The sequence below is a fragment of the Salvelinus alpinus genome, chromosome 2 (assembly GCF_045679555.1).
Source record: "Salvelinus alpinus chromosome 2, SLU_Salpinus.1, whole genome shotgun sequence".
Lineage (NCBI taxonomy): Eukaryota > Metazoa > Chordata > Actinopteri > Salmoniformes > Salmonidae > Salvelinus > Salvelinus alpinus.
The window spans coordinates 57,496,877-57,521,159 of NC_092087.1; the positions used below are offsets into that span (position 1 = coordinate 57,496,877).

At 41.6% G+C, this 24,283-nt stretch overlaps 1 protein-coding gene across 2 annotated transcripts in view; it reads right to left on the reverse strand.

Annotated features, from left to right (window-relative positions):
* Window positions 1–24,283, reverse strand: part of LOC139565532 (cadherin-22-like) — a 316,857-nt gene that overhangs the window by 36,538 nt on the left and 256,036 nt on the right. For both annotated transcript variants that reach the window (XM_071385969.1, XM_071385959.1), the window contains one exon: window positions 797–918. In XM_071385969.1, coding sequence (XP_071242070.1) covers window positions 797–918 — 122 coding nt within the window. The remainder of the gene's footprint in view (window positions 1–796; window positions 919–24,283) is intronic.

Below are 24,283 nucleotides of genomic sequence, written 5' to 3' on the forward strand. Positions count from 1 at the left end.
AATCCCAGCTTTACATCTTTAGTCAAGAAAGCACAAATGCAAAGAGCACAGACATACATCTTCATTTTATAACCAATAACTCAAGTATTGGCGTAAGCCCACTTTGGTAAGCTTCTTGTGTGCCAAAAACAGAGTTTATAAATTGCCTTTGGAACAAAGTGTCAAATAGATCATGCTGTCCAATTGAAAAAAGGTCCAAACGAGAATCTAGGCGATAATGAAACAATTCTGACAAAGCGGAAGAATGATTGGCTGTGCTCTACAACCAACACAAACTGATTTCCCAACATTGCCTCCGACCAGCAAGCATACAAAGGTCTACTGGTATATAGCAAACAACTTATGTTTTAAACACAGCTTTGGAAACAACATCTCCGATTTGATGCATCAGAGATAGTTTAAATGAAGTAGAGGAGTTGGATTGCTGGTGCTGGATAGTTCATAAAACAAAACTAGATAGAGCACAATGCAACAATGGGCTGTTCCACAACTGTGATATTGACTTGTGATATTGGTAAATCATCACATTACATTTCTGTATGTACACCTTCGAAATTCAAAATGTATCCAAAATATTGCCAATTAAGTCAGTTTCCCAATGGCATTTGTTTTCTTAGCCCCTTATTGCTGTTGAACTCAGTTTTGGTTGAGTAATGGTAATATTTCTGATAATCTACTGGAAATAATTATTATGATGAATTTATGAAATACCAGCAACTTCATTCACACACACCATTCACAAAACCAGCACATTAAATACATGGTATTAATGCATTACTTTAGAATTTGCCCTTACCTGACCCGGCTTGGCATCCTCACAGATAGATGCCTCATAGGGCGTGGCCAGTTCAGGAGGGTTATCATTCACATCCAGGATACGAATGCTCACTGACGAATGGGATATCTGGGATACATTATCTACAAAGAGAACAGAGATGAATTTACAGTGTTTGTATTGAATATTTTACAAAATGGTGATGTTGTACTGTATACTATAACAGTAATATTGTAGTGACTGAAGTAATGTGTTGAACTGGACATTCACTCTTTCAATGTATAATATTGAAAGACTGAAAGAAATTACCAAACAAAACCAAAACGGTACATTATTCTATATATAACCTTCAGAGGTGAAATGTGGTACAAAGATGATTGAAATCTGAGAAAACAGGGAGGTCATAATATCGTGCAGTGCATATTCTTATCACCTTTTCTCCACACACAGAGATGCGTACAAAGCTCTTCCTCTCCCTCCATTTGGCAAATCTGACCATAACTCTATCCTCCTGATTCCTACTTACAAGCTAAATTAAAGCAGGAAGCACCAGTGACTTGGTCTATAAATAAGTGGTCAGAAGAAGCAGATGCTAAACTACAGGACTGTTTTTCTAGCACAGTCTGGAATATATACTGTGATTCTTCCGATGGTATTGAGGAGTACAACACATCAGTCACTGGCTTTATCAATAAATGCATTGAGGATGTCGTCCCCACAGTGACTGTACGTACATACCCCAACCAGAACCCATGGATTACAGGCAACATTCACATCTAGCTAAAGGATAGAGCTGCCGCTTTCAAGGAGGGGTACTCTAACCAGGAAGCATATAAGAAATGCCCTCCAACGAACCATCAAACAGGCAAAGCGTCAATACAGGACGAAGATCGAATTGTACTACACCGGCTCTGACACTTGTCGGATTTGGCAGGGCTTGCAAACGATTACAAACTACAAAATGGAAGCACAGCCGAGAGCTGCCCAGTGACACAAGAGCATCAGCTGTCCCGGACGACTGTGTGATCACGCTCTCCGCAGACGATGTGAGTAAGACCGTTAAACAGGTCAACATTCACAAGGCCGCTGGGCCAGACGGATTACCAGGACGTGTACTCCGAGCATGCGCTGACCAACTGGCAAGTGTCTTCAAAGACATTTTCAACCTCTTCCTGTCTGAGTCTGTAATACCAACATGTTTCAAGCAAACCACCATAGTCCCTGTGCCAAGAACACTAAGGTAACCTGCCTAAATGACTACCGACCCGTAGCACTCACGTCTGTAACACCATCAACACCATTATCCCAGAAACCCTAGACAACTCCAATTTGCATCCCGCACCAACAGATCCGCAGATGATGTAATCTCTATGGCTCTCCACACTGCCCTTCCCCACCTGGACAAAAGGAACACCTAAGTGAGAATGCTATTCATTGACTACAGCTCAGCGTTCAACACCATAGTGCCCTCAAAGCTCATCACTAAGCTAAGGACCCTGGGACTAAACACCTCCCTCTGCAACTGTATCCTGGACTTCCTGACGGGCCGCCCCCCAGGTGGTAAGGGTAGGTAACAACACATCCGCCAAAATGATCTTCAACACGGGGGCCCCTCATGTGGTACATGCTCAGTCCCCTCCTGTACTCCCTGTTCACTCATGACTGCACGGCCAGGCACGACTCCAACACCATCATTAATTTTGCTGATGACACAACAGTGGTAGGCCTGATCACCAACAACGATGAGACAGCATATAGGGAGGAGGTCAGAGACCTGACGGTGTGGTGCAAGGACAACAACCTCTCCCTCAACGTGATCAAGACAAAGGAGATGATTGTGGACTACAGGAAAAGGAGGACCGAGCACACCCCAATTCTCATCGACGGGGCTGTAGTGGAGCAGGTTGAGAGCTTCAAGTTCCTTGGCGTCCACATTACCAAGAAACGAACATAATCCAAGCACACCAAGACAGTCGTGAAGAGGGTACGACAAAACCTATTCCCCCTCAGGAGACTGAACAGATTTGGCATGGGTCCTCATATCCTCAAAAGGTTTTTCAGCTGCACCATTGAGAGCATCCTGACGGGTTGCATCACTGCCTGGCCTCCGACCGCAAGGCACTACGAAGGGTAGTGCATACGGCCCAGTACATCACCAGGGCTAAGCTTCCTACCATCCAGGACCTCTATACAAGGCGGTGTCAGAGGAAGGCCCGAATAATTGTCAAAAACTTCAACCTCCCTAGTCATAGACTGTTCTCTCTGCTACCGCATGGCAACCGGTACCGGAGCGCCAAGTCTAGGTCCAAGAGGCTTCTAAACAGCTTCTACCCCCAAGTCATAAGACTCCTGAATAGCTAATCAAATGGCTACCCAGACTATTTGCATTCCCCTCCCCCCGCGTTGCTGCTACTCTCTGTTATCATCTATGCATAGCCACTTTAATAACTCTACCTACATGTACATAGGTACCTCAATTACCTCGACACCGGTGCCCCCCGCACATTTACACATTGACTCTGTACCGGTACCCCCTGTATATATCCCCGCTATTATTATTTACTGCTGCTCTTTAATTATTTGTTATTTTCATCTCTTACTTTTTTAGGGATTTTCTGCATTGTTGTTGGTTATTGGTTAATAATGTTGTTTAATTATTGTTGGTTATTAAGGGCTTGTAAGTAAGCATTTCACTGTAATGTCTACACCTGTTGTATTTGGCGCATGTGACAAATAACATTTATTTTGAGAATGTTGTGTTCAACGGGAGACCGTATGAAAGACAACATTTTCCCAATGAAGCCATCAGTAAGCTTGTGCATTTCCAGTGAGTGGTGACAGCTTTTAATGTGTCCTAAAATTACTTCCGTTACGGGATAACACTTTTCTGACACGAGTGAGGGCCAACACAAATGTGACCCATTTCACGAAACTAGTCGCATGTCTCAAGTCACGACTTCACATGAGAGCCATTTGAACGTTTAAAAAAAATTCTAAATACGTGGAACATGTGCGCTTCCATGTGCCTTAATAGCAAACTTGTATGCCATCTGCAAATGTTAATACAATTGTTCAATTATGAGCCTTGTTGGTTAAGCCACAGAAAAATACAGCAGCCTCCCCACTTGCCATTATTGGCTGAGATAATGAGTGGGCTGGACATGCTGAGAGAGGAGAAAGGATTGGTCTGCCATATAGAGTGCTTCTGTCTATTTGAGCTGGTCAGTCTGTGTTGGTAATCCTGTCGAACACGGCTTTAAAAATGTATTGTGTAGTGGAGCTGCATGAGTTTTGAAATCAGTGGAATTAGAGTATGACAGCTAAAGAGATGGAGAAAACACCTGTTTCCGGATTACATCTTCAAGGGCAACCGTGGCATGGCATCCGTGACAGGGAGACGCGTTCATCATGCATGATGATCTATACGGGTAAGATAGTCTAGCTGGCCTCCCGAGTGGCGCGGAGGTCTAAGGCACTGCATCGCAGTGCTAGCTGTGCCACTAGAGATTCTGGGTTGAGTCTAGGCTCTGTCGCAGCTGGCGTCAGGAGACCCATGGGGCGACCAGGAGACCCATGGGGCGGCGCACATTTGGCCCAGCGTTGTCCGGGTTAGGGGAGGGTTTGGCCGGCAGGGATGTCCTTGTCCCATCACGAACTAGCGACTCCTGTGGCGGGCCGAGCGAAGTGCATGCTGACACGGTCGCAAGGTATACAGTGTTTCCTCCGACACATTAGTTCGACTGGCTTCTGGGTTAAGTGGGCATGGTGTCAAGAAGCAGTGCGGCTTGGTTGGGTTGTGTTTCAGAGGGCGCACGGCTCTCGACCTTCGCCTCTCCCGAGTCTGTACGGGAGTTGCAGCGATGAGACAAGACTGTAACTACCAATTGGATACCATGAACTTGGGGGAGAAAAAGGGGTAGAAATAATAAATGTAAACATTATAAATAAAGATAGGCTAGCTAGCCACATTTTCAAATATTACACATTTGTAATTTTGACAGAATGTGGTTTCATTTCAAGCTAAAGTATACTGTTAGCTGGCTGGCTCCCTGGCTAACATTACATGTATGATGTTATTAATCGTATCCCAGAACTCCTCAGTCCCAGTTACTAATATATGCATAGTATTATTAGTATTGGATAGAAAACACTCTGACGTTTCTAAAACTGTTTGAATTATGTATGTGAGTATAACATAACTCATATGGCAGGCAAAAACCTGAGAAAAAATCCAAACAGGAAGTGGAAATTCTGAGGCTGGTCAAGTTTCAACCAAGTTCCCATTGAAATCACAGCGAGATATGAATGAGTATTCACTTCCTACGGCTTCCACTAGATGTCAACAGTCTGTAGAACTTTGTCTGATGACTCTGTTGTGAAGGGGGGCCAAAGGATACAGGAATGAGTCACCACTGCCATGAGGTGAACATTCTTTGACCATGCGGCTAATTTGATTATTGTTCTGAGCTCCGTCTCCGATTATTGCATGGTTTGCTTTTTCTGTAAAGTTTTCGGGAAATCTGACACAGCGGTTGCATTAAGGAGAGGTTTATCTATAATTCCATGTGTATAACTTGTATTATCATCTACATTTATGATGAGTATTTCTGTTGAAACGATGTGGCTATGCACTATCACTGTTTGTTTTTGGAACTAGTGAATGTAACGCGCCAATGTAAACTCTGATTTTTTTTATATAAATATGAACTTTATTAAACAAAACATACCTGTATTGTGTAACATGAAGTCCTATGAGTGTCATCTGATGAAGATCATCAAAGGTTAGTGATTAATTTTATCTCTATTTGTGCTTTTTGTGACTGCTATCTCTCGCTGGAAAAATGGCTGTGCTTATTGTGGTTTGGTGTGACCTAACATAATCGTTTGTAGTGCTTTCGCTGAAAAGCATATTTGAAATTGGACACTTTGGTGGGATTAACAACAAGATTACCTTTAAAATGGTATAAGACACATGTATGTCTGAGGAATTTTAATTATGAGATTTCTGTTGTTTTGAATTTTGCGCCCTGCACTTTCACTGGCTGTTGTCATATCATCCCGTTACCGGGATTGCAGCCATAAGAAGTTTTAAACATTGAAATATGAATTAACCTTTTCTCAATAGGGGGGCGCCATTTCGACTTTGTAAAAATTCGTTCCCAAATTAAACTGCCTCGTAGTCAATTCTTGCTCGTACAATATGCATATTATTATTACTATTGGATAGAAAACACTCTAGTTTCTAAAACCGTTTGAATTATATCTGTGAGTAAAACAGAACTCATTTTGCAGCAAACTTCCTGTCAGGAACTGAAAAATCGCAAATCGGGGGCTCTGTTCCAGGGTCAGTTTATAAATTTGCATGTAATCTATGGGTCGACATGCACTGCATACTCGGTTATTTTAAACCGAGTTATATCAGTATATTGCGATTTTCGGTATTTCATTTGTGCTGCGTTATAGTGAGTTGGACACGTCTTTGTCACATGGCTAATGTTTGCTGCTAATTCCAAAGTTGAAGACGACAATCTACAACCGAGCAACGATTCTTCTGGACAAAGGACAACTTGCACAATATTCTGATGGAAGCTCATCAAATAGTAAGAACTATTTATAATGTTAATTCGTTGTTCTGTTGAAAAATGTTAAACTACTATTCCGCCATTAATTTCGGTGCGGTCTCGCTTTAACGCACGCTGTATGTCGTAGTAACGTTAATTTTAAAAATCTAACACAGCGGTTGCATTAAGAACTAATGTATCTTTCATTTGCTGTCCAACCTGTATTTTTTTGTCAAGTTTATGATTAGTTATTGATTAGATTAGGTGCCTCTCCCAAGATTTCTCCCGACATTTTGTTTGCAGCTTGGCTACTATTCTCATTGTATAACCACGATTTGTGCCGCTAAATATGCACATTTTCGAACAAACAATATATGTATTGTGTAATATGATGTTATAGGACTGTCATCTGATGAAGTTTTGAGAAGGTTAGTGAAAAATTTAATATCTTTTGCTGGTTTATTCGCTATCGCTAACGTGCATGAATCAATGCTGCTGTGTGGTTGGCTATTGTAGTAAGCTAATATAATGCTAAATTGTGTTTTCGCTGTAAAACACTTGAAAAATCTGAAATATTGGCTGGATTCACAAGATGTTGGTCTTTCATTTGCTGTACGCTGTGTATTTTTCATGTTTTATGATGAGTATTTAGGTAATTCACGTTGCTCTCTGTAGTTATTCTAGTTGCTTTGGTGAGAGTTGTGATGGTGGCTGCAATGTAAAACTATGATTTATACCTGAAATATGCACATTTTCGAACAAAACATATGCTATACAATAAATATGTTATCAGACTGTCATCTGATGAAGTTGTTTCTTGGTTAGTGACTATTTATATCTTTTTTTGGTCGAATTTGTGATGGCTACCTATGCAGTAAAAAAATGGTGGAGAAAAAAAAGTTGTGTCTTTTGCTATCGTGGTTAGCTAATAGAAATACATATTGTGTCTTCCCTGTAAAACATTTAAAAAATCAGAAATGATGGCTGGATTCACAAGATGTGTATCTTTCATCTGGTGTCTTGGACTTGTGATTTCATGATATTTAGATGCTAGTATTTACTTGTGGCGCTATGCTAGGCTATGCTAGTCAGCTTTTTTACTGATGAGGGTGCTCCCGGATCCGGGATGAGTACCAAGTAAAAGTTAACACACTTAATAATGTGTTGTCAATTATTTTGATCATGCCCCTGTTAAAAGATAACAAAGCAGTGTTCACACCCCTATTCTCTCAGTGAACTTCTTAAAAGGCCACATCGGAACGTGGAAGGGAAGACGATTACATAATTAACGCAATCAAAACCCACTTTAAATTAGACTCACTACCCCTAATTACACAACTCAGTGGGTTCTGCGCATCGACATCTCCTTGCATTTTAGTTCCGATTCCTAATTATTTGATTATGTTCGACGAGTTTCCATGTTGGAAGTTACCATTTTACGAATGTATCTCCTTATCAATTGAGAGTGAGTCATCATTGCAACCGCATGTGTGATCACCCGATCTAAAGGATGTGCATGCATTGTAATTCATTCAAACATATCTCCATATGTAACTGTGTACAGTCAACAAATGTTGTGATGTTATTACAATTGTCATCCATTTACAGTTTCAAAGTCCATAACAGCACAACATTTCAATTGAAAGTGCCACCAATCACTCACTCTTCATTTCACAGTGGTGGTAGTGTTGCTAATGAGAATACTCACTCCACTAACAGCATAATCCTTACATCGATGCTATATTTTAATTGACTGCTATTTGACTGAGCAGCAAGAACATAAATGGATGTGCACTCACAGTACTCACAGGGGTCCTACAGAGCAGATAGGAGAATGGCATCAGTGCATATTACATAAACTACTAGTATACCACAGAACCAGGCTCTAGACATAAAGGGATTGTGTAGTTCACGACCAATAGTTCAGCTTGGTTGCTACAGGAAGCAGTTTGTTCTAAATGTCAATTCGGTCAATAGGGAAATGGGGATATGAATGGACTGAGTTATTTGGTATTTGTTTCATCTCCCTTCTGAGGCGAAAGATCAGTGAGGCAGAGAATGGGGTCATACAGTACTGTATATCAACAATCAAATTGTGACGTTGTACTATACTGCTAACCAAAACAAGACATATTTAGATATTTGTTTTCATACCTTGAATGACAAGAAGTGACTGGAATACACACTTTGGTTTAAATGTCATCCCCAAATCATTTCCCCCCCAATCCCTAAATATGCTTCTCTGCATCTCTGCTCAAATCTGTGAAAAAAATATTTGGTCTTATTCAGTACATTTAGTTATTGCTTGCTTTTCTAAAGTCTACCAACCTTGCCAGGACTTGAGACTCGACATTGACTTGAGACTGATGACTTGAAATTATCTGGCCATGTTTTGTAATGTTTTGTCACTCATTTTGTGGCACAGAGTCTCCGTGGGTTAGGCTACTCTCCATGCAGCTAGTGAAACACACACTCAGCCCTCTGATTGGGCCAGCAATTGTCAATTAACACAAATCAGGTGAGCTAGTGCAGTGAGAAGGTTTTGGAGGGTTGTGAGTGTGAAACTGAATGGGAAAAACACCATTTTTTTTCATACATATTTTAATAGGCTACATTTAGCTTACCATTTGTATTATACATTTGCTTATTAGATATGATCACCAACATAGGCCTACTGCATTGCACCAAATTCTTGTTTCAAAAACATCTAATCTGTGCCTCAGAACCAAAAAGTTGCACGTCTTGACTGTTGACCTGTTCAACGGACCTGCTACCTTTTCCCGGACCTGCTGTTTCGAACCTCTCTTGCTCTCGCTCTCTCTCTCGCTCTCTCTCTCACTTTCGCTCTCTCTCTCTCTCTCGCGCTCTCTCTTTCGCTCTCTCTCTCTCTCTCGCGCTCTCTCTTTCGCTCTCTCTCTCTTTCTCGCTCTCTCCCTCTCCTACTGTCTCGACCTCTGTATGCTCGGCTATGAAAAGCCAACTGACATTTACTCCTGAGGTGCTGACCTGTTGCACCCTCTATAACCACTGTGATTATTATTTGACCATGCTGGTCATCTATGAATTTCTGAAATTCTTGAACGATATAGCCTTAATGTACACTGTGACTCTTATAATCTCCACTGGCATAGCCAGAAGAGGACTGGCCACCCCTCAGAGCCTTGTTCCCCTGTAGGTTTCTTCCTATGTTCCTGCCTTTCTAGGGAGTTTTTCCTAGCCACCATGCTTCTACATCTGCATTGCTCTGCTGGTGTAAAAAGGGCTTTATAAATACATTTTATTGATTGATTTATTGACCAACGATCAGTCATCAGCATTGGCATGCAAGGGCGGGCTCACATATCCAGATGAGTGACCAGAAAGTTCTTGTTTAAATTTCTTAGGTTTTGCTTGGCAAAACCAGAGTAGCTGACCTACGACCTACAAAATTAATTACGATATTTGTGAGGAAGAAAAAGGCCACGGGCAGATCATGCTTTCCATCTGATCCCGCAACCCTTGCAGCATACAGGTAGGCCATATAATCCTGCTTAATCTGGACTCCAGAGAAGTGACAAGATGACATGATATCCCTAGTTGATATTGACTGCTAACTTGAATGACTTTCAGCTCAAAATGCAGGTGTAAAACGCAGTTTATTTCTGTATCTTGAGTTTTGATAATGCATCAGTGTTTATGGCTGTAATAACAGGCTACGTTTGCGTGCGTTCTCCCTGTACATATGCAGCTCCAAATTTTTGGGGTGATCAACAATTGTAACTATTTACTATGCAAGCTCACCAGCAATGGGGCATCAAGCAACAATTACTAGCGTAGGCCTACTGGTCTTTTGGTATGTCAAAATAGCTTGATATATATAATTTACTTATGCATTTGGAATTTGTTGTTCAAATTGATTATTACATCATCAAAATGTAAAGGGCTGTCTGGTAGCCTCAATAAATAGACACATACTTAATGACCTTGGGACTGTAAGGTTCTATCTGCACAAGACACAGTTCTGAGATACTAAGCTTCGAAGTTTTCACATGTCAGATCTCAGAACTGTTTTGATGTGAATTATTCTTTCATAACCCATTACGGTCTTCACCGGAAAGGTACCTAACGTACAGAGTATCAAAATCCTGAGCCATTCAAAAATCTGTTTTTTTTAGGGGGGTGCAATTGCTGATAGAACATTATGGCTCTGAAATGTAAATCCGGGTTCAGCCATGAGGTTCTGTCAGTGCAGGACGGCTCATAATAATGTCTAGAATGGATTCAATGGAATGGTATCAAACATGTGTTTTTTATAATTGTATTAATTTATTATTATTATTTTATTTGTATATTTTCCTTTTATATATAAAAAAAATTTGAGGGTGGATCAGCTTTAATATTGTGGATAGATTGTTGCTTCCATCAATGTAATTGAATGCATAATTTCCAATACCCCATATATTTTTGGGATATACAGTTGAAGTCAGAAGTTCACATACACTTTAGCCAAATATATTTAAACTCAGTTTTTCACAATTCCTGATATTTAATCCTAGTAAAAATGCCCTGTCTCAGGTCAGTTAGGATCACCACTTTATTGTAAGAATGTGAAATGTCAGAATAATAGTAGAGAGAATGATTTATTTCAGCATTTAGTACCAGTGGGTCAGAAGTTTACATACATTCAATTAGTATTTGGTAGCATGGCCTTTAAATTGCTTAACTTGGGTCAAACGTTTCGGGTAGCCTTCGACAAGCTTCCCACAATAAGTTGGGTGAATTTTGGCCCATTCCTCCTGACAGAGCTGGTGTAACTAAATTAATGAAGGCAAACAATTTAGAATCCTCCAATCCTGTAGCCTACTGCCGACATTCACGTATTACAGTGCCATATTTTTAACGGAAACCCTTAGGGTTTCATTTTTTGTTGTTCTCCATAATATTAATCAAATGAATGAAGCCACATTTCTTAAAATCAATCCCATATACTATGTTATAACAAAAATGGTTTTAAATTTTCTGGTAATGCCAATACGGAACACCATCAAATGCTTCTGAAATATGCCCTCTGGTGGTCAAACTAGCAATAACCTGCAGTAACAGAAAAAATGGCAGAGAAATAAACGGCATGCCACAGAATGCTGCAGCAGCACACAAGGTGAGCCGCAGTACGACGCAACTTTTAAAGTAGGAACCAGTGTAAGTGTCACATGATCTGTCATATGATCTCAGTATATTTACACCTGTTCTGAAAGGCCCCACAGTCTGCAACACCACTAAGCAAGGGGCACCACCAAGCAAGCGTCACTATGAAGACCAAGGAACTCTCCAAACAGGTCAGGGACAAAGTTGTGGAGAAGTACAGATCAGGGTTGAGTTATAAAAAAATATCTGAAACTTTGAACATCCCATGGGGAGCACCATTAAATCCATTATTAAAAACTGGAAAGAATATAACACCACAACAAACCTGCCAAGAGAGGGCCGCCCACCAAAACACACAGAGAAGGCAAGGAGGGCATTGATCAGAGAAACAACAAAGAGACCAAAGATAATCCTGAAGGAGCTGCAGCGGAGATTGGAGTAACTGTCCATAGGACCACTTTAAGCCATACACTCCACAGAGCTGGGCTTTATGGAAGAGTGTCCAGAAAAAAAGAACCAAACATGTTTGGTGTTCGCCAAAAGGCATTTGGGAGACTCCCCAAATATAAGGAAGAAGGTACTCTGGTCAGATGAGACTAAATTGAGCTTTTTGGCCATCAAGGAAAACGCTATGTCTGGCGCAAACCCAACACCTCTCATCCCTCAGAGAGCAACGTCCCCACAGTGAAGCATGGTGGTGGCACCATCATACTGTGGGGATGTTTTTCATCGACAGGGACTGGGAAACTGGTCAGAATTGAAGGAATGATGGATGGCGCTAAATACAGGGAAGTTCTTGAGGGAAACCTGTTTCAGTCTTCCAGAGATTTGAGACTGGGACGGAGGTTCACCTTCCAGCAGAACAATGACCCTACGCATACTGCTAAAGCAACACTCGAGTGGTTTAAGGGGAAGCATTTAAATGTCTTGGAATGGCCTAGTCAAAGCCCAGACGTCAATCCAATTGAGAATCTGTGCTATGACTTAAAGATTGCTGTACACCAGCAGAACCCATCCAACTTGAAGGAGCTGGAGCAGTTTTGCTTTGAAGAACGGGCAAAAATCCCAGTGGCTAGATGTGCCAAGCTTATAGAGACATACTCCAAGAGACTTGCAGCTGCAATTGCTACAAAAGGTGGCCCTACAAAGTATTGACTTTGGGGGGGTGAATAGTTATGCACGCTCATGTTTTCAGTTTTTTTTGTCTTATTTCTTGTTTGTTTCACAATAAAAAATATTTAGCATCTTCAAAGTGGTAGGCATGATGTGTAAATCAAATGAAACAAACCCCCCCAAAATATATTTTAATTCCTGGTTACAACCAGGCAACAAAATAGTAAAAATGCCAAGGGGGTGGTTACTTTCGCAAGCCACTGTATATATAGATATGCAGTTGAAGTCGGAAGTTCACATACAGTTAGGTTGGAGTCATTATATCTAGTTTTTCAACCTCTCCACACATTTTTTGTTAACAAACTATAGTTTTGGCAAGTCGGTTAGGACATCTACTTTGTAAATGACACAAGTAATTTTTCCAACAATTGTTTACAGACAGATTATTTCAAGGATTAACCAGACTTGTGGAGGTCTACCATTTTTTTTCTGAAGTCTTGGCTGATTTCTTTTGATTTTCCCATGATGTCAAACAAAGAGGTACTGAGTTTGAAGGTAGGCCTTGAAATACATCCACAGGTACACCTCCAATTGGCTCAAATGATGTCAATTAGCCTTTAAGACGCTTCTAAAGCCATAACATAATTTTCTGGAATTTTCCAAGCTGTTTAAAGGCACATTCAACTTAGTAAGCTTAGTAAGCTTCTGACCCACTGGAACTGTGATACAGTGAATTATAAGTGACAGTGAATTATAAGTGAAATTATCTGTTTGAAAACAATTGTTGGAAAAATTACTTGTGTCATGCACAAAGTAGATGTCCTAACCGACTTGCCAAAACTATAGTTTGTTAACAAGAAATGTGTGGAGTGGTTGAAAAATGAGTTTTAATGACTCCAACCTAAGTGTATGTAAACTTCCGACTTCAACTGTATGTTATATTGAGACTGCCCATATATCCCTTGCCACCGCCAATTGGCGGCCAAGGGTTTGCCTTAAGATGCCAAGGTGCGTCATGAGTCAGGGAGATGGTCTGATGTTCTTAGTGACAACAGTCCTAGACATGGGGGAGGTTTCAGTGGGTGTAATATTAGGACAATTGGAGATTTACAAAATTTGCAGCTACAGTATGCTTAACAGTGCAAATATTATGGTACAGCTACACTTAATCATCATGGTGCTTTTTAATGTTAAGTTTACAAACATTGGTTATGGTAAGTATAATTGAAAATTGGGTATCATTATGGTAAGTGGGGAAAAAAGTATAGCCAGTTATAATTGTAATGGCTTAGCAGATCATCAAAAAAATAGATACATTTTTACATGGCTAAAAGAGAAAGAATATAATATCTATTGTTTACAGGAAACTCATTCTACAAATATAGATGAGGTTGGGTGAAAAAAGGACATTGGAGGGGGAAATATATTTTTTCTATGGGCAAAGAAACTCAAAAGGGGTGAATATACTAATTAATACAAATTTTGATCCGATTGTGAAAACTGGGCAAACAGATCCGCAAAGAAGATGGATTATTTAAAAATCCTATTGGACCAAAAATAGATCTGGCTAATTAATCTATGCGGGCCAAATAATGATGATCCACACTTCTTCGAAAATATATATAATAATCTATTGAGCTCACAAGCAACGAATGAATCTATTATTATGGTGGGAGATTATAATACGGTTTTAAGAACCTTAATTGATCGAAAAGGAAATCACTCTACACACTGTCACCCTCAAGCACTAAAGGAGATCATGAAGATCATGGATACATTAGAACTAGTGGATATATGGAGGCTGAAGAACCCTGACCTAGTGAGATATACAGGGAGGCTTAATCAATCTAGCCATCTTGATTACTTCCTAGTCTCATTCTTGCTGACATCAAAAGTTTAAAAAAGTATTAATAGGAGACCGAATGCGATAGGACCACCATCTAATTAGCCTCCATATACTGTAACTCTTACAGAATGTCCACGTGGACAATGGAATTTTAATCAGAACCTAATGAATGACAATTTGTTCTTATTTAACTAAGACAAAATAATTCATAATTGTACTTTTTTTTGGCACAACATAGGTACAGCAGATCCCCTTATTGTATGGGGCACTTTTAAATGTACTTTTAGATGCCATTCAATACAATACTCATCATTAAAACAAAAGCAGATTAGGTCAAAAGAGATTGGCCTAATAAAGGAAAAAGAAGCAGTAAGAGCGCAGGTAGATGGTGATGGAAACTGTACTATAGAGGCACAAAATAGGTTAGAGGAAAAACAAAAATAAATGGAGGTACTTATTCAAGAACGATCAAGTGTAATGTACAGTTGAAGTCGGAAGTTTACATATACCTTAGCCAAATACATTTAAACTCAGTTTTTCACAATTCCTGACATTTAATCCTTGTAAAAATTCCCTGTTTTAGGTCAGTTAGGATAACCACTATATTTTAAGAATGTGAAATGTAGAATAATAGTAGAGATCATTATTTATTTCAGCTTTTATTTCTTTCATCACATTCCCAGTGGGTCAGAAGTTTAAAACACTCAATTAGTATTTGGTAGCATTGCCTTTAAATTGTTTAACTTGGATCAAACGTTTCGGGTAGCCTTCCAGAACAAGTTGGGTGAATTTTGGCCAATTCCTCCTGACAGAGCTGAGTCAGGTTTGTAGGCCTCCTTGCTTGCACACACGTTTTCAGTTCTGCCCACAAATGTTCTATGGGAATGAGGTCAGGGCTTTGTGTTGGCCACTCCAATACCTTGACTTTGTTGTCCTTAAGCCATTTTGCCACAACTTTGGAAGTATGCTTGGGGTCATTGTACATTTGGAAGACCCATTTGAGACCAAGCTTTAACTTCCTGACTGATGCCTTGAGATATTGTTCAATATATCAGCATAATTCTCCTGCCTTATGTTGCCATCTATTTTGTGAAGTGCACCAGTCTCTCCTGCAGCAAAGCACCCCCACAACATGATGCTGCCACCCCCGTGCTTCATGGTTGGGATGGCGTTCTTCGGCTTGCAAGTTACCCTTTTTCCCTCAAAACATAACGATGGTCATTATGGCCAAACAGTTCTATTTTTGTTTCATCAGATCAGAGGACATTTTTCCAGAAAGTACAATCTTTGTCCCCATGTGCAGTTGCAAACCGTAGTCTAGATTTTTTTATGCCGGTTTTGAAACAGTGGCTTCTTCCTTGCTGAGCGGCCTTTCAGGTTATGTCGATATAGGACTCGTTTTACTGTGGATATTGATACTTTTGTACCTGTTTCCTCCAGCATCTTCACAAGGTGTTGATCTGGGATTGATTTGCACTTTTCACAACAAAGTACGTTCATCTCTAGGAGACAGAACGCATCTCCTTCCTGAGCGGTATGACGGCTGTGTGGTCCCATGGTGTTTATACTTGTGTACTATTGTTTGTACAGATGAACGTGGTACCTTCAGGTGTTTGGAAATTGCTCTCAAGGATGAACCAGACTTGTGGAGGTCTACCATTTTTTTTCTGAGGTCTGGCTGATTTCTTTTGATTTTCCCATGATGTCAAACAAAGAGGTACTGAGTTTGAAGGTAGGCCTTGAAATACATCCACAGGTACACCTCCAATTGGCTCAAATGATGTCAATTAGCCTTTAAGACGCTTCTAAAGCCATAACATAATTTTCTGGAATTTTCCAAGCTGTTTAAAGGCACATTCAACTTAGTAAGCTTAGTAAGCTTCTGACCCACTGGAACTGTGATACAGTGAATTATAAGTGACAGTGAATTATAAGTGAAATTATCTGTTTGAAAACAATTGTTGGAAAAATTACTTGTGTCATGCACAAAGTAGATGTCCTAACCGACTTGCCAAAACTATAGTTTGTTAACAAGAAATTTGTGGAGTGGTTGAAAAATGAGATTTAATGACTCCAACCTACGTGTATGTAAACATCCGACTTCAACTGTACTTGTCTATTTGTGGTAAAAATCACATTGATTAACTATTGATTAACTATTTTGTCCTATCTCAGTTTACTTACTTACTAATGGCACTGCCTACTCCAGACGTCAATTTTTTTTAATCATACGAGCAAAAAAAGATTTCATTTTATTTGGATTGCTAAGCCAGACAAAATGAAACGTGCCTATTTATATAATGAATATGAGTTTGGGGGGCTAAAATTATTATTAAATATTAAAGCTTTAAACCTCTCACTAAAAGCTTCACTCATACATAAGTTATACTTAAACCCAAAATGGTTCTCCAGTAGATTATTAAGAAAGGCTCATCCTTTGTTCAAAAATTGCCTTTTTGCCTTTATACAGATTACAATTTCTAATTTTCGACTAATTAAAATCAACATTTTGTGTCAAGTATCGCCCTTTCTTAAACAAGCCATACAAAGCTGGTTGCAATTTCAGTTTTATCCTCCAGAAAAGATAGATTTATATAAATGATTAAATAAAATCACTGCCACCAACAGAATGCATACAACAGTCTCAGCTCTGTAGATTTTGCTGAGAAGAGACCGAATCAATAGATAATTTACTCTGGTATTTTTTTTATTTAACCAGGCAAGTCAGTTAAGAACAAATTCTTAGTTTTTGGTCACAGGTTCAGGAATGGTTAAAAAATCACAACATGCATGTCACGTTCCTGACCTGTTTTCTGTTAGTTTGTGTATGTGTTAGCTGGTCAGGACGTGAGTTTGGGTGGGCAGTCTATGTTTTCTGTTTCTATGTTGGTTAATGGGTACCTAATATGGTTCTCAATTAGAGGCAGGTGGTTTTCATCTCCTCTGATTGAGAATCATATTAAGGTAGGTGGTGTCACATTGTTTGTTTGTGGGTGGTTGTCTCCTGTGTTAGTGTCTGTCTATGTTGCACCATACGGGACTGTTTCGGTTTGTTTGTTCATTTTGTTCGTTCGGTTTTTATGTAGTCATTTCCCTGTTCGTGCGTTCTTCGTGTTACATGTAAGTTCTTACATCCAGGTCTGTCTACATCGTTTGTTGTTTTGTTAGTTATATCAAGTATAGTTCGTTTTCGTCTTCGTCTGTTTTGTTTAATAAATTATCATGTCTTATCACAACGCTGCGCCTTGGTTCAATCCATGCTCCTCCTCTTCGGATGAAGAGGAAGAGGAGAAACGTTACAGAACCACCCACCAATCCAGAACCAAGCAGCGTTTGTTCGAGCAGTGGAATACACAGGAATACTGGACTTGGGAGGACGAGCTGGATGGAAAAGGTCCATGGGCACAGCCGGGAGAATATCGCCGTCCCAAAGCTGAGCTGGAGGCAGCTAAAGCAGAGTGGCGGCGATATGAGGAGGCAGCACGGAAGCAAGGCTGGAAGCCGGAGAATCAAGCCATAAACCGGATTTATGAAGGTACGCGGCTAGCAAGGAAGCCCGTGAAGAAACCCCAAAAATTTCTTGGGGGGAGGGCTAAGAGGTAGTGGGCCAAGGGCAGGTAGGAGACCTGCGCCCACTTCTCAGGCTAACCGTGGAGAGCGGGAGTACGGGCAGACACCGTGTTACGCAGTAGAGCGCACGGTGTCTCCTGTACGTGTGCATAGCCCGGTGCGGGTTATTCCACCTCCCCGCACTGGTAGGGCTAGATTGGGCATTGAGCCAGGTGTCATGAGGCCGGCTCAACGCGTCTGGTCTCCAGTGCGTCTTCTCGGGCCGGCATTCATGGCACCAGCCTTACGCATGGTGTCCCCGGTTCGCCTACATAGCCCGGTGCGGGTTATTCCACCTCCCCGCACTGGTCGGGCGACGGGGAGTATTCAGCCAGGTAAGGTTGGGCAGGCTCAATGCTCAAGGGAGCCAGTACGCCTGCACGGTCCGGTATTTCCGGCGCCACCTCCCCACCCCAGCCTAGTACCAACAGTGCCTACACCACGCACCAGGCTTCCAGTGCGTTTCCAGAGCCCTGTTCCTCCTCCACGCACTCTTCCTATGGTGCGTGTCTCCAGCCCAGTGCCTCCAGTTCCGGCACCACGCACTAAGCCACCTGTGCGTCTCCAGAGCCCTGTACACACTGTTCCTTCTCCCCGTACTCGTCCTGATGTGCGTGCCCTCAGCCCGGTGCCACCAGTGCCGGTACCACGCACCAGGCAAATAGTACGCTTTGAGAGTCCAGTGTGCCCTGTCCCTGCTCCCCGCACTAGCATGAAGGTGCGTGTCCTTAGCCCGGTGCCTCCAGTTCCGGCACCACGCACCAGGCCTACAGTGCGCCTCATCCGGCCTGAGCCATCCGTCTCCCCAGCGCCATCTGAGCCATCCGTCTCCCCAGCGCCGTCTGAGCCATCCGTCTCCCCAGCGCCGTCTGAGCCATCCGTCTCCCCAGCGCCGTCTGAGCCATCCGTCTCCCCAGCGCCGTCTGAGCCATCCGTCTCCCCAGCGCCGTCTGAGCCATCCGTCTCCCCAGCGCCGTCTGAGCCATCCGTCTCCCCAGCGCCGTCTGAGCCATCCGTCTCCCCAGCGCCGTCTGAGCCATCCGTCTCCCCAGCGCCGTCTGAGCCATCCGTCTGTCCCGAGCCGTCAGAGCCGCCCGTCTGTCCCGAGCCGTCAGAGCCGTTCGTCAGTCAGGAGCCGCTAGAGCCATTCGTCAGTCAGGATCTGCCAGAGCCGCCAACCAGACAGGATCTGCCAGAGCCGCCAACCAGACAGGATCTGCCAGAGCCGCCAACCAGACAGGATCTGCCAGAGCCGCCAACCAGACAGGATCTGCCAGAGCCGCCAACCAGACAGGATCTGCCAGAGCCGCCAACCAGACAGGATCTGCCAGAGCCGCCAACCAGACAGGATCTGCCAGAGCCGCCAACCAGACAGGATCTGCCAGAGCCGCCAACCAGACAGGAGCGTCCAGAGCCGCCAGCGAGCCATGAGCGTCCAGAGCCGTCAGCCAGCCATGAGCGTCCAGAGCCGTCAGCCAGCCATGAGCGTCCAGAGCCGTCAGCCTGCCATGAGCGTCCAGAGCCGTCAGCCTGCCATGAGCGTCCAGAGCCGTCAGCCTGCCATGAGCGTCCAGAGCCGTCAGCCTGCCATGAGCGTCCAGAGCCGTCAGTCAGCCATGAGCTGCCCCTCAGCCCGAAGCTGCTATTTATCCAGAACTGCCTCTCAGTCCAGAGCTGTCTCTCTGTCCGGAGGTGCCCCTCTATCCTGAGCTACCTCTCTATCCTGAGCTACCTCTCTATCCTGAGCTACCTCTCTATCCTGAGCTACCTCTCTATCCTGAGCTATCCCTCTGTCCTGAGCTACCTCTCTGTCCTGAGCTACCTTGTCCCGGAGCTGTCCTTTATCTTGGTGTTGCCCCTTAAATTAGGTGGGGGAAATAAGAGGGTGGTCATTCTAAGGGGGAGACGTAAACTGGGATTGACTATGGTGGGGTGGGGACCTCGCCCAGAGCCTGAGCCACCACCGTGGTCAGATGCCCACCCAGACCCTCCCCTAGACTTTTGGTGGTGCGTTCGGAGTACGCACCTTGAGGGGGGGGTTATGTCACGTTCCTGACCTGTTTTCTGTTAGTTTGTGTATGTGTTAGCTGGTCAGGACGTGAGTTTGGGTGGGCAGTCTATGTTTTCTGTTTCTATGTTGGTTAATGGGTACCTAATATGGTTCTCAATTAGAGGCAGGTGGTTTTCATCTCCTCTGATTGAGAATCATATTAAGGTAGGTGGTGTCACATTGTTTGTTTGTTCATTTTGTTCGTTCGGTTTTTATGTAGTCATTTCCCTGTTCGTGCGTTCTTCGTGTTACATGTAAGTTCTTACATCCAGGTCTGTCTACATCGTTTGTTGTTTTGTTAGTTATATCAAGTATAGTTCGTTTTCGTCTTCGTCTGTTTTGTTTAATAAATTATCATGTCTTATCACAACGCTGCGCCTTGGTTCAATCCATGCTCCTCCTCTTCGGATGAAGAGGAAGAGGAGAAACGTTACAATGCAATTAAAATTAACCTTACAAATATCAGTTTTGGGCAATTTGGAAAGCCATAGTCAATAAATAATATAATACTCGTAGGAAAGGTTTTCATCTTTTGCTCACAATCTGTGGATTCTATATGATTAGAAAGATAAAACAATTATGTAAAACATCACAGCACAATTGAAAACTATATGGCACATGGAAACCAAACGAGGGTGGTCTATGGTGATAGGTGGGATGGGCTGAGGGTTGGGATTAAAGAGCTTATGTTTGGTAATGTATTATTGTTGTGTGACTGCTTTATATAAAAGTACCATGTATGTAAAATGTATGTATATGTAGCAGAAAAGCTGTAAAAAAGCAAAAATATATTTTTCCTCCAAAAAAAAAAAAAAAAAAAGCTTTATTTGCCTGCTCTGGCTCTGGAATAGTCATGTTGTTGCTGTACACCTGTATCAGAATCACACGGTTATTATCTTTCTAACAGTACTAAGCATGCGTTTGCAGGACTTTGAAATATAAAAGTATCTAAGAAAGACAGCTTACAATTTATGCGTCACTCAGAGGGTGTCAGAGTTTAACAGGTTAAACGGTCAACGGTTTCCGTAATAAATCGCCATGGTCACAAAAACAATGATTGATAGGCAGCTAAACGTTCTTCAACTCAACTATTATTGGGTTAAAATACCCATATAAACACAACAACCACAATCCGTAAGCGCAAATAGCTAAATGAGAGAGCAACAGTGTGATTGACATTAATGCGCTATGTAGTCTAGATATCAATAACAAGTTAAATCTGTATCACCCATAGGCTACACCATGTAGCCTATGTCGTTCCTTACCTCAAAGGTGTTTATTCAAGTTGGATAATCTTTGGATGCCGACAGCAGTCGCACAATTGGAATACATAGCTCGGACTGTAGTTTACAAAAGCCTAATCCTGCTATTTTCCCGCGATCATCAAACTAATTTGATCATAGTCTCTCTGACGTGTGGTCAGATTCACTCAGGCGGAACAACATTTGTTCGCCAACAAATCATTTTTTGGCAAACATCCTTTCTGAATTTAAAAGTAATCCTAGAAGTAATCATTTAGGTTTTCAAAAGTAACTGTAATCCGATTACAATACTGTTGCTGGTGACGTAACGTTTTTTTGTAAGCCGTTACTCCCCAGCCCTGGTTCTAGCTGCCACTTTTTAAGAAGACTGTAGCTATTTGAATACATAAATGATAGAATAACAGTATTTTACTAAGAGTCAGAACACATTATCAAATTCATTAAGAAATGCATTATAATCAGACAAATTATTGTCATCACTGAACAATGAAGTGACAACATAATTCACTTAAATATTTCTGACATGAAAGTTTTTTCGCTTGCGTGCAATTATTGCTGGCTAGACTAGCCTAGACGATACTTAGAGGGAGATGGAAAAGACGTGTTCTGATTGGTCCATCTGTATTTGTTAAGACTTGTGATTGGATTGCAGATAGAACCTCTACTTGCACATCATCATCTGCACATCTATCACTCCAGTGTTAATCCTAAATTGTAATTATTTCACCTCTGGCCTATTTATTGCCTTACCCCCCTACTCTTCCACATTTGCACACACTGTCCATAGATTTGATCTATTGTGTTATTGACTGTATGTTTGTTTACATGTTGTTGTTTTTGTCGCACTGCTTTGCTTTATCTTGGCCAGGTCGCAGTTGTAAATGAGAACTTGTTCTCAACTGGCCTACCTGGTAGAATAAAGGTGAAATAAGAAAATATATACAAACATAGCGCCAAGTTCAAATGGGTTTATACAGATACATTGCACAACTTGGAATTGACTTGAGACTCGACCCGTTCTACTTGTGACTCGACTTGAGACTCGTACCTTCTGACTTGTGACTTACTTGTGACTCAAATAATAGTGACTTGGTCCCACCTCTGGATACAGCCTTATCCACTACCATGTCTAACAATATTGAGTGAGGTGAGTTTCCTCTGAACAATGTAAAGATCTTGTGCATTTGGATGTAAATCCAAATCCAGCGCTATATACAATCCATTATATGCAAATGGCTGACATGATATATTCATCATAAATACAATAAATTGTAAGTCATTCGAAAGTTCTAAATATCCCTAAAAGCTATTCTTGATAAGGACATTACATAGATTATACAATCACATGGATGAAACAATCACAGACACAGGTCAGTGGCTCTGATGCACATCTGATGTATGGTGCATCATCTGTCTGAAATTTCCTCTAAACTGCACACCATTACTAAATGAATCCAACAGACTCATCTTAGTCATCATTGGCTCAATTCCAGTAAACAAAATCATTTCCTCTTTTGTATAATTTCCTTTCTCATTTTAACTGTTACACAGGCTACCACAAGTGTGTTGTATACGATTAGACAAAAGTTTCACTATCTGTCTAATTTCTATTAATTTCCTACGGTTGCAACTTTTTAAAGATATCTCCGCGTGAGGAAGCAGTCTGCACCAGGTCAAGGGAAATGTGAAACCCACGCTGTAAAATGTATTTTGTACTCCGGTATCTTTTAACCCTAAGGGTGGGAATATTATTTTTTCCATTTACCTGTCTCGAAAAATACAGTTTTGCAATGTGATACGCTCACTATCACAGGTCTCTGAAACATGTGTCAATCTTCCTACTCTGTTAGGATTCTGCCCCGAAAGCAGGTCTGTCAGGAGTCTGCAGAAGATGCAAAAGGCTGCTCATGACACTACTACTCAGGTCCTCAGTCTCCCATCGAGGGAAGGATTACATGTACTGCAGAGGAGCTGCCTTTATGATGCATTCATGCACAAGTCGGAACTAAGAAACTCTGAAATATCTAGGAAACGGAGGATGCAACGATGCTACCCGAGTTTCCAACTCATATTTAACACTCGGAAGCTAAACGGTTATAAACTGTTTTGGATGTCGGAAGTTCTGAGTAAATACGTGTTTTTTTTTAATTTTTATTAGGCATATATGAATGCAGTTGATACACTGTATATTCGCTAACTCTGATATGAAGAGAATGTGGTATGACTTCCTCTGACATGGAGAAATAATAGTTCAAATGATTATGAGTTAGGTTTTTCTGGCCTTGCTCATTACTAATCAGGGTCAATCACCCATGCAACATGACCAACCATGGACCTCATTTCATGAAGGAAGAATTCAACAGTGCTGATGTAGCAATCACAGGGCATTAACATTTTCACACATGAGTTCCAACTATCTCTAACCGTCGCCCCTGCATGAGTTTTTTCATGAGAGAATACTCTCACTGTTCCAAAATGTGACTGTTACACAACAGGACAGGTTAGTTACCCATGCTGCCCTCAAACCAAGGCAAGCTGACTGCTAATTATCAATAGGCTGTGTTTCAACTTGTCAATTTCAAATGATTTTCGAACAAGTTTTATTTTCGAACAACAATTTGAATTGAGGTGTGTTCCGCCTCCTCGTTAATTCGCATAAGAAGTATCCCATTTCACTCTTGCAAACAATTTATGTTTGAGACTTTACTGAACAGACAAACTTCTTTCTTCAACGTGAGCCCAAGCTCTTCCCGAGTGTTTACCCAGATCAAATATGAAGACATTGCGCATCTCTTGTCAGAACAGGCCTTGCACAAACATTTTCCCCCACCACATTTTCTGGCTGGCACTTGCAATGCCTTCATGGTTGTTTGTCTTACAAATTGGACTTTGGACATGTGTGCGTTCCTATCAAAGTAAGTGGCTTACTTTCTGTATAACCTG